The sequence below is a fragment of the Mus caroli genome, unplaced genomic scaffold, assembly GCF_978045245.1.
Source record: "Mus caroli unplaced genomic scaffold, Mus_caroli_1 scaffold_3, whole genome shotgun sequence".
Classification (NCBI taxonomy): Eukaryota; Metazoa; Chordata; class Mammalia; order Rodentia; family Muridae; genus Mus; species Mus caroli.
The window spans coordinates 8,520,001-8,540,131 of NW_028227258.1; the positions used below are offsets into that span (position 1 = coordinate 8,520,001).

Below are 20,131 nucleotides of genomic sequence, written 5' to 3' on the forward strand. Positions count from 1 at the left end.
ACTTCTTTACAGACATAGAAGGACCAATTCTCAACTTCATATGGAAAACAAAAACCAAACCAAACCCAGGATAGCCAAAAACAATTCTGAACAATAAAAGAACTTCTGGAGGAACCACCATCCCCGACCTCAAGCTGTACTACAGAGCAATAGTGATAAAAACTGCATGGTATTGTTACAGAAATAGACAGGTTGATCAATGGAATAGAGTCGAACACCCAGAAATAAACCCACACAGCTATGCACACATAATCTTCAACAAAGGAGGTAAAACCATCCAGTGGGAAAAGAAAGCATCTTTAACAAATGATACTGGTCTAACTGGTCTGCACGTAGAAGAACGCAAATTGATCCATATTTATCACCTTGCACAAAGCTCAAGTCCAAGTGGATCAAGGACCTCAACATAAAACCAGATACACTGAATCTAATAGAAGAGAAAGTGGAAAAAAGTCTCAAACGTATTGGCACAGGGGAACATTTCCTGAACAAAATACCAGTGGCTCAGGCTCTAAGATCAACAATTGATAACTGGAACCTCATGAAACTGAAAAGCTTCTGTAAGGCAAAGGACACTGTCAATTGGACAAAACAGCAACCTACAGATTGAGAAAAGATCTTCATTAACCGTATTATCTGATAGAGGGCTAATATCCAAACTATATAAAGAACTAAAGAAGTTAGACTCCAATAAAAACCAAATAAACCAATCAAAAATTGTTACAAAACTAAACAGAATTCTCAACAGAGGAATCTCTAGTGGTGGAGATACACTTAAGAAGTGTTCCACATCCTTAGCCATCAGGGAAATGCAAATTAAAATGGAGCACCCTCTAAGAGGTTATGGGGAAGGAGGATGGTATGAATAACTCTGGAAGGGCAGACTGGGAGGGAGCCAACATTTGGGATGTAAATAAATAAAATAATTAATTAGAAATTAATAAAAATACATATTAAAATAAATAAAAATATATCTTGTATTAGGAACAAAAGATACTTTGCAGGTCTAATCAATTAGATTTATATTTACTTTCAGGTTTTTACTGGAAAGCTTGCTATGTTACTAGACGGTCCTTCCTTAGTACAAAGTTCCTATAAGAGTTGGTTTTGAAGAGAGGACAGTTCAACTGAGTTGTGCGGAGCTGCATAGCATAGTGCCTGCTACAGCTCAGTTCTGCTCCAGTTACCTCAAAGCAGTCAAATCAAGTTTCACAGGAAGTGTGTGAGAGGACGGAGTTCCCAGTCGTCTCCCAGGGACACATTCCTAATGGCTAAAGACCTCCTGGGCAGCTCAACATCCCTATCACTGACACTCTGAGGACCAAGCAAGCTCCCAGTCACCACAGACCCTCAGAGAACGCAACCCAATCATAAAAGCAAGAAATTACATCAGGTTCTCTCTATCCGTCATTTCTTTATTTTTATTTAAAAGTTTTTATATTTTTATTAGCCTTTTCATGTGTGTGTTTATGTGCACAAATGTATACCCTATATGTATAGAAGTCAGAGGCCAATTTGTAGGGGTCAGTTCTCTGCCATGTGGGTCCTGGGTATTGAACTCAGGTTGTTAAGGTTGTTGGCAGGTACTCTTTCTCACAGAGCCTTCTAGTCAGCCTTCTTTCTGTATTCCTTTTAAAGATATACTTAATTTTTATGTGTGTGTGAGGAGTATGGGATACACACACACACATATATGCTTTGAATTCTCTAAAGCTGAAATTTTGGGTGGCTGCAAGCTGTCAGGTTTGGGTTCTGAGAACCAATCTTTAGCCTTCTGTAAGAGCAACAGATGCCATAACCACTGGGCCATCTCTCCAACCGCACCCCTTTCTCCCTCATGTATTTTTAACTATCTAACTTCAATGAGAGACTTTTTGGGACTAAACACAATTATTTTCATGTAAACTTATTCACTTCGATCAATAAAACAGGAAAGGGTGTTAATATATATTATAACTAATTTTAATAAATATTCACTGCGAGCAAAGTATTTCCTAAGAATTCACATTGCTTTCTTTAAGGTTTATTTTTATTTTTAGTATGTGTGTTTGTTGTCAGCATCTACACATTAGTGCAGGTGACTATGCAGGCCAGAGGGTCAGAACCTATGAAGCTGGAGCTAAGAGATAACACCTGTAAGCCTCCACCATGGTGCCGGAAAGGCACCTGCGTCCTCTGAATGAGCGACATGTATTTTAAAGCACTGAGACCCCTCCACAGCCACAAATGTATGCTGTTTTCATGGGTCTTACTGTAGTTTAGATCTCCCTTACACATCATGCCTTTGATGCTTCTGAACTGTTTTTTTTTTTTGTCTGATTTCTTAACTGATATGTATGTATGATGTACATATGTATATTCATATACACATAATATGAATAATTATGATTAAAATGTGTATTATACCTAATACATGCAATGTCATTATGTAATACAGTAAATATTTAATATACCAGATGGTATATTGACCTTTATGCAATTGTATATGATTTAGGGGTGATTAGTTCCTGGATATTTCTTTGCGAACCTGTTTCTACTTCAAATGCAGAAGCTTCCACCATGCTAACCAGGTAAGGAGCGCAGAGGAAATGTAAGCAAACTCACTCTTCAGAGAAATGTGACTAATATTTGAACAGCTTTTTAAAATTTTTTCCTATTTTGTCTTTGGCCATAAAAAGTGTAGATGGTAACTTGAGAATTGACAGATGTTCATTGTACATGTCCAGATGTGAACATGCGGGCTGTTCTTTGGAGGCGGCAGGAAAATGCTTCCTTGCGTTTGATAACATTAACGTTCGAAGCGTGTGGCCCAGTAACCTTCATGGACTCTCCTCAGCGGTTGAAGACCGAGAATGTACTTAAAAACACTCCTGACAGTAAGTGACTGGCAAACCAAACGTACGCGAGTGACAGTCTTGATTTATTGAGATCTTTCTGTAGGACCATTTTAATTAAGTGCTTGATTTGTATTATCTTCTTTAATCTTCAAAAAATGGCTTTGGTATTGACAAAACCGTATATATTCAGTAGATTTAGTCACTGAAAAACTCTAGGATGAAGATTGAATCCCGCAGACAGCTTCTGCAGAGACTCTGCCTCCCATTGTAATTCATCTCTCTACAGATTAGAGGGGCAGTTCCATAAGGCTTCAATCAATTTGGACTGCAATCATACGTACATACTTTCTGCAATGGAGCTACATCGCCTGAAACCTACCCTGGCTAAACAGTAGCGTTGTTCCTTCTCCATAGTTATCGTCTGCCCTTGATATTCTGTCTCTGAACAAAAATCACAGTTCAAACCCCAGTTTTAACTACTGATGAAAGGGCAGCTTCACTAGCAGAGGGACGTATCTCAAGGCCCCAGAAGCCGTAGCTAGGAATCAATAGCTCCAGTGGAATCATTTCAGTGAAATGTGGTAAGACTTAGCCTTTACTAGATTTTTCATAGCATGATAGTGCAGCTTGTACTATGGACCACTCACAGGAACTTCCTCCCTTTCTTCTTTCCCTTTCTCCTCCTTCTCTCCATTTTTCCATCAGTTTCCTTCCCTTCTTTCTATTTATTATTGTTAGTGTGTGTGTGTGTGTGTGTGTGTGTGTGTGTGTGTGTATTGTGTGTACTTGGGAACATGCAGAGCATGGTGGATAAGTGTGGAGTCACTGACAACCCCATGGAGAATTTTTCCTCACTGACCTGGGCCTACATGTAGTCAGGCTTATAATGTAAACACCTCTACTGGCTGAGCTATTGTGGTAGCCCTTTTTCCCTCCTTTTGAGAAACGGTCTCACACTGTAGCTCAGGCTACTTTAGAGCTTACAATGAATTCCAGCCTTGCCTTGAACTCACAGCAACCCTCCTGCCTCAGCCTCCTGATTTCTGAGAACACCAGCATGATAGACCATGCCCACAGTGTCTAAAGCTTTTCTTAAGTTCAGATTCACTCTCTGCACGTTTGTTTGCCAGGCAGCCGTCTGATTTTTTTTCAAAGGATGAGCTAAAGCAATTGTTGACGATAAAACAAGAATTAATGCATCTACTGAAAAGTCTCAGACATACTTGTGTCCTAATGAACTGAAATTCAAAGTCCAAAACACACTTTTCTCCTCCACATGGCATCCATTACAAAGCTGCTGCAATGAACATAACATTAGTTGAACAAACATCTCAGCCTCATCAAGCAGATGCTCCCATCCACCACTGTGTAGACAGCAGAGCTGGGCCTGATGCACTTGCTTTAGTATTCTCAGTGGGTTTCTGTGTTTATAAAGGTCCAGAAATAATCTCAGAATTTCTCCTTCATACCGTGCCAGGAAAATACGCATAAGATTCTTTCTGACAGAAAGCATATATGGCTCTCTTATTTCAGAATGTTGAGTTTGCCACAAAGGCAAAACTATCAAACAAATATTAGAACCACCTTAGTTTCTGTTTAGTATTATCAAACTAATTGATGGCCTGTCTGTGTCAATTTCAGTGTAATAACAACATATAAAATACTGTGTATCTCCCTAATTCTGGTCTACCTGTTAAGCATGAATTAATTAAAATTTTGGTGATAAGTTCTGTAAGATGCAGGATGTGTACCTGTTTTACAGAGGGATGGAGACAGGAAGTCACTCTGTGGACATGGCCCACATTTTGGTATATATTGCACAAACAAAAGAGAAAAAGAGGAATATACATTATCAGCTATTGAACAGATATTTTGTTCAGTCATTTAAGCTCCCCAAATCTGAGACCTCTGGGAAAAGTTTATAGTCTCACTATTGCCTCAAGCTTTTTTTTCTGAAATGATTTTTGTCCCCTGTACATTAAACCAGAACCAAAACCTGTCAAAACAGCCAGCACGTAAGTGGCATAAAGAACACCGACAACTACATACTTAGTCCATGCATTTTCTCATCTGAAACATGCAACTATTTATCCATCTTAAGAATTATATTTTGAAAGTGAATGGCTAATGCCACACTGGTGTCACTTTTATCATGTGAAAATATAGTCAGCAGCAAATAATTCTGTATATTTTAATGAATAAAACTTTTAAGATATTAGAAGATATTAGCCAGGCATAGTAGTGCATATCTTTAATTCCAGTATTTAAGAGGCTAAAGTAGGAGAACTCTGGGTTTGAGTCTATGAGACTAGCCTGGAATGCATAATGAGTTCTCGGTCAGCTTGAGTTAGAGCATAAACCCGCCTCAAAAACAAAGAAGCAAGCAAACATGCAAAAATAAATAAATAAATAAAGAAGCAAGGAAATATATTAAAACTAAAATATTAGAAGATATATAAAATAATATAACCTTTGATAATGTCATCCTTACATTTAAAAATCAATTTTCAAAATTGATCGAAAAATAAATGTTACATTGCATAAAATTCAGGTGTTAGGCAGTAGGCAGTGTTAGCTTGAGCAGTCTCCAGATGGTAAAGTGTGTTTCCTTATATGGTAATGAAGAGATTTAACTTGGGAGCTCAATGTGAAGCAGTAATATGGTTCCAAGTACATATGGTCCCTTTAACCTGGTCGAGACACATTGCCAGATACTTCAATTAATGTGCACCAGGGTCACAAAATCCATTTCTTATCAGCCAAAAACACTCAGGCAGTAAATTTTATTTTCAAACCCAATCTCTAAATTGAATCTGTGTACCTAAAAACTACAGTGTGAAGCCCCGTCATTGGGTTTTCTCCATGATAGCATCTTCAGAAATGGCACACGGCTTTGTATCCTATATTTAGCTACAATATTTGGTTAGATTCTCATCGTCCCAGAGAAAGTCATCATCTCCTCTCATAGCAAATAAAAATCTCGACTGTTAATCCCTCCTTAGTCTAGGACATAGTTTGAACTATTCTGACATTCTGGGTTGCCACAATGGTAATTTATTTGGGCTCTTTAACACAACTGCAAAGTGGATCTATGAATCTGTGTACATATTCACATTTCTTGGTGGTGTAAATTATGTATCTGAACTAAGAGTATGGAAAAAATCTTGTTAATATGGAAAATAGCATTACCATGTAGCAAATCCCACAAGAAGCGACTTTGCAGGAGTTGAGCTTGTCTGACCAATGTCATTCCAAATCATCACAGTTTTTAATGAAAATTATCTGACTTGAATATACAATGCTTTCATGTTTTACATCCAGGTGCTGGAGCTTTCTCCCCCTCCCCCTCCCCTCCCCCTCCCCCCTCTCCTCCCCTCCCTTCCCCTCCCCTTCCCTTCTTCTCCCCTCCCCTCCCCTCCCTGTACTCTTCCCCTCCTCCTCCTCCTCCTCCTCCTCCTCCTCCCCCTCCTTCTTCTTCTCTCTCTCTCTCTCTCTCTCTCTCTCTCTCTCTCTCTCTCTCTCTCTCTCTCTCCCTCCTAGGATCATTTTCACTGTAATTGTACCTACAATGAAATTGTTGTGCTTTCAAATAAATTCCCCTACCTGTGGCCAGTGAGAACAGTCCAAATAGTGAAACAAGCCAAAACATTGCACCAGCCTTGCTTAAGGATTTAATTTCCAGAAAAATTTCTATTTCACACAAGACAAGCCTGCTTCTAATTCATTTGTAAAGAGCGGCTAAAATGTTAGAGAAATTTATATCAGTGGTGTATTATATGTGATGTTCAGTGGTCTTCATAAATGAAGTGGACTAGAAAATACTTAAATTCAAATATTAAGTCAGACTAAGGATTGGAGGTTTGATAACAAAAAAAGAACACAAAATTAGATTACATACAGTCATGAATTTCTGAGATACTGAGAATTTTTTAAACTCATTCCTTGCCATTCTTCTGAGCCAGTAATCTTCCCGTTGATGACATTGATGCTAAACAGAACAGAGTAATTCTTAGAGGCAGGTGTACTTATGGGATGCTAAAACGTATTTTAAAAAATATTTTTGTGAATGGAGATAGAATTTCTATGTTTTATAGTTTATGAGTGTCAAAAATCACATAAGTGATTTGAAGTTGTAGAGAGAAAGAATGTCTCATTTCTCATACTTGTGATCATTTCTTTTATTTCAGTCACACTTAGAATTGGATAGTAAAATAAAATATTTTACTAACTATAGTAAAATGAAGTCCTTCACGGTGTATATACTAATGTAAAAGTGTAAAACATAATCTTTGATAGTTTTTTAGAAATAAACAATGCTCCATGCTAAGTTCTATTTATACAGGGCTGATTATGGAAATGAGAGGAGCGTGTGACTTCTATGAAAGTTCTTCAATAATTAAAGAAAAACTCACTAAGCTACATGCAAATTAGAAACAAAAGGCTCATTTGTCTAAATGCCAATGATTTTATGCTTCTTAGAACTGTGAAAACATCAGATTGATAGCATTAGATCAAGCAAGAAAAAAAAAAAACCCAGTCATTTTGATATTGGGATTCTCAAAAGACAAAGACCAGGGCTCCATTTCTCAGAAATGGCTAGTGATGCCTAGTCCCAGTTATCAATTTGACTATGTCTGGAACAAACTATCATCTAGAAATCGAGGGCACACCTATGATCCAGATCTTGAGGCTAGAAGACACAGTCTTTTATCTGGATCTTAAGGTAGTGGTCATGAAAAGCTGAGGCAAGGCAAGGTGGTACATGCCTTTAATCCCAGAGACAGAGGCAAGCAGATTCTCTCTAAGTTCAAAGCCAGCCTGGGATAGAGAAAGTTTCATGTAAAGAAAAGCTTAGGTCTGGTCCTGGTGGTGCACAGCTTTAACCTGGGTCAGACCTTCTGCTGGAGGCCTACGTAAGGACAATGGAAGAAGAAAGGGTCCATTCCTCTTTGCCTGCTTGCACTTACTTGCCTGCACATCTGTTGGAACCTACTTCTTCAGAATTCGAGCTTATACATAAGACCAGCTGAAACACTCAGCCTCCTGGGACTGAGCAACTACTAAATTCTCGGACTTCTCATTCAGAGCTGCCAATTGTTGAGTTAGTTGGACTATAGACTGTGAGTCATTCCCATAAATTCACTTAATATATAGAGACATTCCATACGTTCTGTGACTCTAGAACACCAATCTTGGTTATATACCCCAGAGGATGCCTCATTCTATCACAGAGATATTTGCTTCCATGCTTATTGATTTTCTATTCATAATAGACAGAAATTGAAAACAACCTGAATGTTCCTCGATGTAAGAACAAATGAAGAAAATATGACTCGACAGGCAGTGGTAGTGCATGCCTTTAATCCCAGCACTTGGGAGGCAGAGGCAGGAGGATTTCTGAGTTCAAGGCCAGCTTGCTCTACATAGTGAGTTCCAGGACAATCAGGGCTACACAGAGAAACCATGTCTCAGAAAACGAAAAGAAAAGAAAAGAAAAGAAAAGAAAAGAAAAGAAAAGAAAAGAAGAGAAAAGAAGAGAAAAGAGAAAAAAGAAAATATGTCTCACTTATTCAACAGAGTATATTATATAACTCAGCCATCAAAAATAAACTAGGTAAATGGATGGAACCAGAAAAGATCTTTCTGAGTGAGGCAACCCAGATTCAGAAAGAAAACTATAGTATATATTTCCTTATATGTAGATATTAGCTGTTAATGATAAGTTAATGACAATTCATAGCACCGCAGAATTATGTATAGAGTAACGAATAGATAAATCTCATTAGGATGGATGAGTGGGAGGGGTGGGTGGGAAGGGGTAGATTTGAGGGGATCTATGTAAGAGGTGGGAGGGGGTGAATGTAAGGATGTGGATAGGAGGGGGACGGGTGGGAGAGGGAGGTGAGAGGTGGGTGAAGGAAGAAACACAAGGAGATGCAGCTAAAATTAAGGGTCATTTGGGGGGTGCTGTGGAAACTTAATACAGAGTAGAAACTTTCTAAAATATCTACATATATGAAAGCTATCTAACTTTAATCACCAAAATAATAAAAGAAACAGAGCCGACTGGCCACCTCTTGCCACTAAATGATATTCTGAGATGGTGTTATAGTAACTAGTTGAATTGTTTGCCAGAGGGGTCCCATGAGAATATCCAAAAATTCAGGTTGTTGTCAAGACTACAAGCTGCTCTCCACAACCTGACTGTAAGGCCCCATTGCTTAAGACAATACCTATACAACTCCTTAAGCATGGGGAAAGTAAACATATAGCCCTCACTCCTACATATGAGCAACTTTAATAAGGAAGGTACGCTGCAGGCAATGAACAAGAAATGCAAACAACAAAACAGCCACAAACCGTTTGGTCAACTGTGACGCCCTACCTACAAGATTCTCTCAGGCAACGGTGGCGCAAATCTTGTGCAAGTAACCAGCCAATGTTTGATTTGAGTTAAGGCCTACTTCATGAGAAGGAACCAATGCACCACACAGCTTAGGTGGCCAAGAACCTGAGACTAGATAGCCCAGGGTTTATTGAGAGACCTTGAAGCCTCCATCAAATCCTTCCACTCAGGGATCCATGCAAACAAAGGAAGCAGAAAGAATGTAAGGGCCAGAGGGAATGGAAGACCACAAGGAAACAAGACCTTCTAAATCAATATGATGAAATCACATATGAACTCACGGAGACGGGGGAGACCAGATGTCATATATATATATATATATATATATATAATTTAGTGTTTCTATTGGATTCCTGAGTTTGAGGCTAAGTGGATTTCTGTTTGATGTCCCTTCTCTTGGGCTCTTCTCCTTCTGCTAATTAGTTTCATCCAATTCTGATGTATTAGTTTTTGTTTTATCATATATACAATAATATTCCATCACAGAAATTCTAAATGTGAGATATGTATATGTACATACAGACATGATGTATTTAAGTGATACAGAAGAGAAGTTATATTCAGAATTAAAATGTATACATTGGGTTTAGGGTAGATAACTAGATGTAGTAAGGTGCTTGCCCTGAAAGCACAAAGACCCTAGTTAGGCCACCAGAACCTAATCTCAGCACCAGGGAGCTGCAGGCACAGTGGTGGATGCCCAGGGCCTCTCTGTTTACTTGGTAAGCTTGAACCCAGAGGAAAATTTTGTTTTTAAAAAGTAAAATAAATTAACACAGAAGGTGGGTGGCATATGAGCAATGACCCTTGGCTTCTACGGGCATGCGCACATATGTACCCACAGAAGTATATGAGCACAAATACGTAGCCCTCCTCAGTTATCAGTTATATTATAATATAGTCCCTTAGTAGCCTGCTTGTTTTCTAGTGAGAGACAGAAAGAGTGGATGGATCTGGGTGGGAAGAGAGGTGGGGAGAAAGTGGGAGGAGTAGATGGAGGGGAAACTGTAATCAGGATATATTATGTGAGTGAGAAAAATATCTATTTTCAATAAAAGAGGGGAAAAGTATGACTATCTGCCTGTGTGCCACCTGTGAGCTGTGGCTGGAGAACGGTTCAGTGGTCAGAAGTATTTGTTGCTCCGACAGAGGGGGCGAGCTCAGTTGCCAGGAGTCACTTGATGACTCAGCACCTGTAGCTGTAGCTCCAGTGACTCAGACACCTCTTCTGGCTCTCTCAGGCACTCCAGGGAGTACACACACAGGGGTAGGCAGTCATGTACAGAAAAAAAATGTGTCTTTTTTTTTTTAAAAAAAAGAAAGAAGGAAAATAGAACAGCAAGATAGGAAACTGCAAAAACTGAGAAGATGGGAGGATAAGAGAAAAGAGGGAAGAAGTGTGTAGACTTTCAGCACCACACCCAAGCAGTCAACATAAGGCAAAAGTTCTCATGAACACTGGGAGAGTTGATAGCTCCTGCTGAGAACCTGGGATAACATATTAAAATAGCCCTAAGCCCTAAGTTTTTTGTTTTTTAAATCTGGATTTAGAAGCTGTGGTGACCTGTTGTCAGGCTGGCCGGATCTGTGTACGCACGGACCACCATTACATAACTAAGCAACTTTAAGGGTGTTTGAGAACTGGTCAGTCGGATGCAACCAACTATGGAGACTCAGTTTTAATTTGAGTTTTCAGAAGGCGGCTAAGAGTATTGAAGAATTTTCTTTTTAAGTCTGGTAGGGTTTTTTGTTTTTTGGTTTTGTCTTTTCTTTCTTAAAACTACCTATTCAGTTTTAGCCCTTTTATTAGTTTATTTTTGTTGATTCATTTTACAGTTTTTTATATTTTCTGCATTCCACCACTATTTGACCATGTAGCTGATGAAGATGCCTCCTGCTGTGTTGGCTCCTGGTGTGTGATGATTGCCCCATTGCTGTGCAGATGGCTTCTATTTCACGGGATCCTCCCCCCTGCCCCCTCCCCATTCTTGGGTTTATTCCTGGGTCACTGGAGCCCTTCAGAAAGTTGTTGCTTATGCTTATACCTTAAACTGTTTTATCTATATTTTTATTCCATAGCTTTAATGCTTCATGTCCTACACAAAAATTCATTTTGAATTTATTTTTGGGCAAAGTGAGAGATAGAGACTGTGTGCTAGGTATGCCCAACCCAGGCGTCAATCTAGAGAGCTAAACAGGAAATTACAGAGCTGTGGTGCCAAGATGAGCAGCTACCTTGGTGACATAATAGCTCCATTAAATGTTCAAAACTTCGGTTATATTTGTGAAATATAGTTAAGGCATCATAGCTTTTTAACTGGCACGTGCTAAGATGCAGCACACATCCACATGCGCATTTTGCATTCTGCACTAATGTCTCGCTACCCGCTCATGTTGATCCACATCTTTCTCACTATGCAAACAAGTCAGTTGTCCTCATTACTTTTACTTTATTCCAGTTGGAATCAAGCTCATGTCTTTGAATGAATACTCCTTCCACGGTCTGTACCATAGATCATTTGTTCTCGATCCTTAAAAAACCTCCTGTAACACTGTCTGGTTCTTTCGCTGCTGTCATACTGCCCTGTCCCTTGTGAAAGCATTCTTTCAGGACTGGCCTATCCGTATCTTTGTGCTCCTTAGATAATGATAAGAACGGCTTTTGACTCTCCTGAGTTTTACCTCCCTGATTTTCATGCATGTCTGTGCGTGTGTCAGAGCAAGCGTGACCAGTCTGGGAGAACCTGCAGAGGGGTGTATGTCCTCTCCTTCTGCCATACGGATCCTGCGAAGGAGGACTTGTGTCACTGAGCTTGAGTCACTGAACGGGTGAAGCCATCTTGTTGGCCAGGAGCACTGTTTTATGAAGTGTGTCGGTTTTTCTTTCAGTCAGAGGCAGGACCTTATTGTTTTTCCTGGTTTGATTCATGCTAGACATGTTCCAAGCTATGAAAAGATGTTTATACATGTGCACAAACTGTCCGCATTGCATCCTTCCTGACACTTCCTGTCCCCACCTGGGACAATTGTTTGTCTCACTCACATTCCGCTCAAACCCCAAACATTGCTCTACTTAATGTAGGTTCCTGCCAGGAGGGAGCCAGTCTCTCATACCCATTCTCACACCTATGCCAGCCCCGTACTGTACCAACTGTGTGGTTCACACATGTATGGAGAAGCCATAAGCACCTCAGCCTTCCCCATTTACTTGCTTTTTCCACTTTCTTCCTTACTTCAAGGGTGGATATTCTCTTCTTTACTATACCTGTAAGAGTTGTGCATGGAAGCACAACCAAAAGTGTGTTGGAATGCACAATTAATAACAGTAGAGATAGCAAAACGAAGGAATCTTGTTTTAGGATGAAGTGATTCAACAATCTATGAGCCCTTTATTGTACACTAAAATTTGTACACATATGTCTTTCTTAAGAAAACTCTCAAATATCTGGACACACAAATATTCAAATAAACTATGACCATTATCATACTATGTCTGTAAAAGTAGCTTATTTTTGTTCAAAGTATAACTTTATAGATGCATCTCTAAATACTGTGCTACCCTAATTGTGTCTGTTGGCAAAGAATATTTTAGCATTCGCCATTACTAGAAATTCCTGGTCCCAGGGTCTGAGTACGGACACTCTCAGCTATTCTTAGGGAATATGGAGCTTACAATTTTTTGTTTTGTTTTGTTTTTTGTTTTTGGTTTTTCGAGCTTACGCTTTTATGGCTCTGATTTTTCTCATGTTTAAAAGACTATGGCATAGAGCTAAATCAATGCTAGTATGTTCAGTTACAGGGGATTCCGGAGATCAAAATCATACCTGCTTTTATGTTTACAAAATTTGACTTTAAAAGTGAAGGTTTTATTTATGCTGTGTACAATCTATGATGTGTTGTACAAATATGGAGTTTTTGCAACAGCCCTTGGTAGGTTGTTGCACATTTGCTTACTCTACCTTATAGGTTAATCTTTTTAATAGGACAAGATTATTGTGTAACTCAGTTACATCAGGACTCTGTAATGTCTCCTTTTCTGCTAATAGAATCATGTCCATTTCATCAATACCATGCCTGGCCCTACGGTTCATGTGCTCTGCCACCATGCCTGAAATACTTGGGGAATCTGATAAACTTCAGATATGTTCAACTTCCAGGCCCTGTTTACTAGTTTTTATAGCTTAGTTTATTCCAAAGAAAAAGAGATTTGCATTCTGGAAATTGCGCAGGCTCTTTGCTGGTCACTGTGCAATTGCCAACTTTCTCATCTTGAGAAATCTAATTCATGTCTATTCTCAGCGTCAATGTCATTTCCACTTGTTATGCGTCTGCATTCCACTGATTTACTTGTGTTCCTACTCTTTATAGCACCACTTCACAAGAATTAACACAGACCTTTAACTGCCCCATCACATACTTTCTATGTCAGAAACAATTTCTTGTTTATACATTCAGTCCTGGGCAATGGAATACTCCTAGCCAACTACTCATGACTAATAAAGCCAGAGAACCTAGAGGAGAACCTACCACTGCTACTTTTTTACACAAGAAAAATTTCTAGCTGCATTCTGATGTTAATATATAATTATATATATATATATACACATATATATATATATATACATACACACACACACATATATATACATACACATATACACATATACAAATGAGTAATATATATCTCTAATAGTAATTTGATATTACTGATATATATCTATATATCAACATATATATCAGCAAATATATATATATATATGTGTGTGTGTGTGTGTGTGTGTGTGTGTGTGTGTAATAATTAAAGAAGGTGTTAAGCTGTCAAATAGGACAACTAGATGAAACAACTGTTTCCACCACTTCTTGGTTCCACCCCTTGGATTGTTCTTCAAAGATCAAGAGACCATCAACAGGGGAGGCTCTGTACTGACTCCTGGTTTGGAATCCATGTGCAATACTTACTATCAATCTCAGTAATGGCAGATATGAGCATATTGATGATAAAGGTGATAAATGGAAAGATCTGTTCAGTACCAAAGTGATTAGGTAAGACTAATTCATTATTGCTAAATCTTGTTTGCTTGGAACCGTGTAAGCTGTGTTCTCTGTGAGATGCTTAAAAACCAACTCTTGTTGTAAAATTAGTGAAGATACATCATCACCAAAATGTGTCTGGTATTTCAAAAACAATCAAATTCTGTATTGATCATATCACCTGATTGCTAGAAAGAAATAAAATAACTGCTAGAAAGAAATAAGACCTTCTATTTTGAAATCATTTGGCCTCTTTATAGCTGATCCCAGATACTTCTTACTGACACCATGACAACTGTGCAAAGATACATAGGAAATACAAGATATCTGTTGAGGGATGAAAAATTCAACAAAAAGATCTTCATAGTCAACGTATAATCTGTGCTTTTCAGTAATTGAAAATGTAATATTTTAAGTGTAATTCGAGAGAACGTACTAGCACACCTACTGAAAAAGGTATTGAAAGGAAGAAAATCAGTCTGTAGCAGTTTTAGAAAGCGTTGTGGACTCAGGTAGTAACTCCTAAATCAAATGGATAGAGAACTTTCATTGGATGGAAAGGACCTTTACGTTTAAATCATTTTTTTTAAAGGCAAATAATTCCCATTACCGATTGTGTTCAGAATTTTCAAGTCATAGGACCTTTAGCATCTTATTTTTATCCCAAGAGAAAGTATTTTTAATTTTTTGTAGAGAGTGGGTACAGAGACTACACTGTTTATCAAAACATGTATTTTTCAAAGAAGTAATGAAAGTCATGATTATCAGCTAGTTGGTTGTCAAAGGCCAAAACTGAAAATTTATTGATGTTAATGATGATAATCATGACAGTAAAAGTATCTAAATCACAGAAAAGCAATGCTGTTCCTAAGTGCTACAGAACAATTTGCAATGATTAGTGGGAAAGCATGCTGATATACTGGAAGCAATATTTTGAAGGTCATTCAGCTATCAGCTTGCCTTAATGCTATTCAATTAAACACACAGTAAAAAAACTATGATTATTTATGGAAAGGATTTTGTAGTACTTGTAGAATAGTATATTACAAATTCTGGCTGGATGTAAGAACAGAAACGGCTGATCTAATGCACCATTAAGCAAACTGCATCTTTGCTGTACATTTTTAAAGCATTAAACTAATTACGATGAGGTTTGGATTTTAGTATATACGGCATATTTAATCTTTTTAAGAGCCTATCAAGTTGAATCACGAGATGCAACTTGTTTATGCTATAAGCAACAACATGCAATATTAACAAAGCACAATACCCTAGCTTAATTAGAAAAAGTCTATGTGATCTTAAATACATTTAGGCATGTAACACCACATAGCTCTAATGTGAACTTAGATTTAATTATATTTGAAACTAATTTATATGACTTGCAACATTTTCCGTTCTTCTCCATCTCTCTGTACAGAATGCTGCACTAATGGCCTACTTAAAAGTAGCCTCTCTTGAGGATGATGAGGTACAGGATGGAGGAAGAGAGTCTTGATGGTAGGGAGAAACCCTGGCTGACAAGATCGCAGGCTGGAACCCACCCCAATTTGATTGTTGGGTGGAGTTCATCTTGTTGTGTCAATTCTTTGAACTGTACCTTACAAAGACTCCTCCCATCTGGCCTCTGCCATGATATTCTATGGGCAGAATTAACTCATAGGGAAAAAGCAATTTTTCAACTCCCTTCTCTCCTCTTCCTCCTTTCCTTCCCTCCACACTGCTAACCCTCTTTGTCCTCCTGACTCATCTCTATCCTTTTATTTCCTCTCTATACCTCTCTCTCCTTTTGTCTTTCTTTCTGAGAGGATCTATGTTGCCCAGGCTACCAGAACATCTGTAGTCTTTCTTTCTGTCTCTCCTTCTACAAAGCAGTCTGATTTCAAGTATGCACCACCACAACAAAGCTCTATTTCCTACCCGTAACATTAACTTGAAATTAGGCAGTTAATGACGACCAGAGAAAGCATCTAAGAAGTCAATAGAGGCTGGCCTTGGTGTGCTTTCAGGCTACTAACTCTCTTTTTTGTGCCTGGACTTTGGCTTAGTGCCAGAGAAATCTTTAAATTTCAAAACAAACAAACAAACAAACAAACAAACAAACAAACAGACAGACAGACAGAGTCACCGTTTTCAATACTCAAAATACATTTTGGCAGAGAAGTTCACTCTCAGCGACTGGTTGGCCAACCTTTTCATTCAGCTGAAGCTATGAGTGAAGGTGAAGCAAGCTCATTTCTGGAGAGCAGAAAGGAGTCACCTCAGAACTGAGTCTCACAAGCAGATCAAAGGAGATCAAGACTACTTACCTTCACAAATCGTGATGCCATTCCCAGAGTACCCCGGACTGCAGAAGCAGGCTTCCACACCATTGTGCACTTCACACTTGGCATTTGGGAGACACGTTGTCTTGCTGCAGTTTTGTGTGTAGGAACAATTCAGCAAAGTGGAGAAACCCACTGAGGAAAATCAAGACATAGACCTTGTCAAAAAACAGCAGACATCTGTCCCACCCTTGCGCTATAGACCAATACCCCCCAAACGCTTTTATTCCCTTGCCTTTAGAGAGGTAAATTATAAAAGTCCCCCAAATGACTCACCTAGCTAAATCACAACAGAGAAATGACTAAGCCTACAGATTAAGAAATATAGTGTGTAAATTTTAGTAAAATTAAAACATGCTGGAGAATCCAGACTTATAATAAAAACCATGAGCTCATCATGTCCTGGAAACTTTGTATCCCTCTTCACTGAGGTGAACCGGCTACCTCAGAAGGGGTTGCCCCGCGGCAGAGCGGCTCCCTTCTCTGGCTCTGGGAGTCACTTTTCTCTCCAGAATCGGGGTAAATTAAACATTTGGGTCTCTTCAAGACAAAATCGTTTATTTTTAAGATGTCACTTGTCACATACAGGAGAAGAAATGCACCACGTCCCTTCCACGCTGTTCTGGCAATTGTCATTCTGCTCTTTTTACGACCAAAAAAAAAAAAAAAAAAAAAAGTCTCTTACGGTAACTTGCATTGGAGAAATTAAATTAAACAATTCAACACGGTGTGGTAAGATTGAACTCAGCACAAAAATGTGTTCTGGGGACTGTTAGGAACCGATAAGCAAAGTCATAGAGTGTTTCTTTTCACTGTCTTCTTCCAGGCCCGCTTAAGTGTGAGCTTGGTAGGGAACAGGGATGGATCACAAAGCCATTGTTCAGAAAACAGTTATCTTAGATAAAGTGTCCTTATCTGGTACCAAGAGATCCCTACACAGTCAATTCTAAATCCCAGCCCTACATAAAACTGTATGTACTTCCTAACCCTGAATTAATTTGCCTTCTGAGAAGTGATCTATTATCTGTCCCCGGGCATCACCAAACCCAGGTTTTTAAATGAACCCAAAGTCCAGGCGGGCAGTAGCCTTAAAAATGTCAGGAACCTTCTCTTATGCATTTGCAGCTTAGATTCCCAGGTTTCTTGGGGCTGGTCAGTAGAAAGGTCAAAACTGAGACTTCGGGGACTTTCGGGATTTCTCCAGGAAGAAAAAAGGTAATAGTCTTGAGCTGTGGGTTGCAAGGTCGAGAGTGGAAAGGCCGAGCAGAAAAACATCCTGTGAGAGCCTGCGTCTGTTTTCCTTGGAGACCTTGCCAGACACACTTGACACTTGAACCCCAGCTAGTGAGAAATCGCTTTCCCTGGTTCCCTGCAGGTGGGCGCGGTGCAGCCTCCCAGCCCAGCCCAACTCACCTAGAAGCGGGAGGAGTCTCATTGGAAGCCGCGGAGCTGGCGGCAGAGCGCTAGAGGCTAGAGTGCAGGTCTGTCCTGGAGCTGGGCAGGCACGGCAGGGTCTCGCTCTGTCCCCTGTGACGCACAGCTTCCTCCTGTCACTTTCCGGCCTTTTTTGTGTGAATGTGTGCACGGCCCAGACTCTGCAGGCCACGTCCGGCAGCCAGGCCCCTTCACCCAAACAGCCCGGACTCCAGTCTCAGCCTGTGGCCACAACTCCCTGTCAGATTACAGGTGGGACTGTGGCTTCATATTGCTCAGGGAGCAGCCACCAGAGTGTCCTCAAAGCTTGTGCGCTCAGATCTCACAGACCCATTGGGAACTCCTTCCAGCAGAGAGCACATCTCAGAGGGCCCCTGACTGCCTATCTATTCCCTGGTTTCTGTCCTGAAAGGAAAAGAGGCCAAGATTGGCAACAGCGGCCCAGGATCTCTGTCACATTTTGTTGTTGGTGCTGCTCAGTTTTAACCCGATGGGAGATTAAAGGACCGAAGAGAAAATCTATGGTTAAAAAAAAAAAGTCAGCTTTCTGAAAGCTGCGGAAGCACAAAGTATTCTTTTCTCTGTCAAGTCCATTTCACCGCTGCACCCCTTACCCACTCTACCCATCCGGCGCCTGTACGATTTGTGCCTTACATCCAAGTTCCCTTTACTTGTTGATTCATGAATATCTTGTGTAAATGACTATCTTTCAGGCTGGAGAACAGAAATGGCAGAAAGATCATAGGAGCTGGAGATGGCAGATACCAATTCACACAGACTGTGACATCACACACAAGACCTGCTCAGTTTCAGACCAGACATTGGACTCCAATTACTACCCCTAACCAAGAAGTTTCTTGCAATTTATTCCTCTGGAAAAGGGAAATCAGTTTTTTCCAAAGAATTGTCACAAAGTATATCAGCCACACTGCAGGGAAGGCCTCCATGACCAAGAGTTGCCAACGCAAAACCCACTACCTGTTATTTTGTGGGGCTTTTTGTTTTGCTTTGTTTTTGGTAATTTTTGGCCTTATTTTGTTGTTGTTGTTTGTTATTTGTTTTGGCTTTCATTTATTTGAGTGTGAAGGAGAGGATAAAATTAAGTTCAGTGGGCAGGGAGATGGGAAGGATTTGTGAGGGGTGGGGGAAGAAAAAAGCATACTCAACAATTCAAATGAATGAATGGATGAATAAAGAAATAGGCATTTACTCAAATAGAAAAAAACTGATTCTACCTTAAAAATCTAGAAGTAACTTTCAGACAAATTAATTTATACAGGTGGAAAGTAAACATTGACCCGAAATTGGGACAAGCTAGGAGATGAACTGTGAACGTGTGCAAAAGGGAGTCTGGGGCTACCCCATGCCACACGCCTTGACTGGGCTGGTGATGACATGAATGCATCTGTGTGAATGTTTATCAAATGGAATGCGCAAGCTTGGTACCCTGCACCGTGTGCAAGCTAAGAAAACTGCTTGACGGTGATGTAAAGAAATAACTGAAGTTCATTCCATCAGCACACACCGTTTTCCGTTATGAAGTGGGACATAACCCTGACACATCCAGAGTTTATCTGATGACTGCTGAGAGTCTACATTGCACGCATAGTATCCTCCCAAAATGAGCATTCGTGTCCCTCAGCTCCAGGGAACATACAGTGATGAGGGCGCTATTGAAACCAGTCACCGAGGTGCAAGGAAAGCTAACGGTTGGGTGGCCCATCCCTAGTCCTTCACAGCGCTCCCGAGACACCTTCTGGCTTAATTTATGATGAGCAAAATAAATAAATGTGTAAGTTAACAATGTTCCTGAGAGTGATCCCACCACATGTGAAGCAAATGAAAACCAGAATGTCACGTGACTGCCCCAGACTGTCACGTGACTTCCCCGCAGCCCCTCAGCTAGCCTGGAAGCTGCTCTGGAAGGTAGCTCAGGATAGTTCGCTCCAAGCCTGTGTTGTGGGTGGGTGGTCATGACATAGTCTTTCTCTCCTGATACTTCCCTTTGTAGATTGTGTCAAGAAGGTGGAACTATCAGACAGTGACTATCAGTCAGGGAGTTTGAAAAGGTGATTATTTAAGTGATTAAATTTCATGAA

At 39.8% G+C, this 20,131-nt stretch overlaps 1 protein-coding gene across 1 annotated transcript in view; it reads right to left on the reverse strand.

Annotated features, from left to right (window-relative positions):
- Nucleotides 1–18,245, reverse strand: part of Adgrl4 (adhesion G protein-coupled receptor L4) — a 104,107-nt gene extending 85,862 nt beyond the window's left edge. The window contains exons 1-2 of the mRNA XM_021158255.3: nt 18,012–18,245; nt 16,584–16,733 (exon numbers count right to left, since the gene is read on the reverse strand). Coding sequence (XP_021013914.1) covers nt 16,584–16,733; nt 18,012–18,033 — 172 coding nt within the window. The 5' untranslated portion in view covers nt 18,034–18,245. The remainder of the gene's footprint in view (nt 1–16,583; nt 16,734–18,011) is intronic.
- Nucleotides 18,246–20,131: the final 1,886 nt, after the last annotated feature.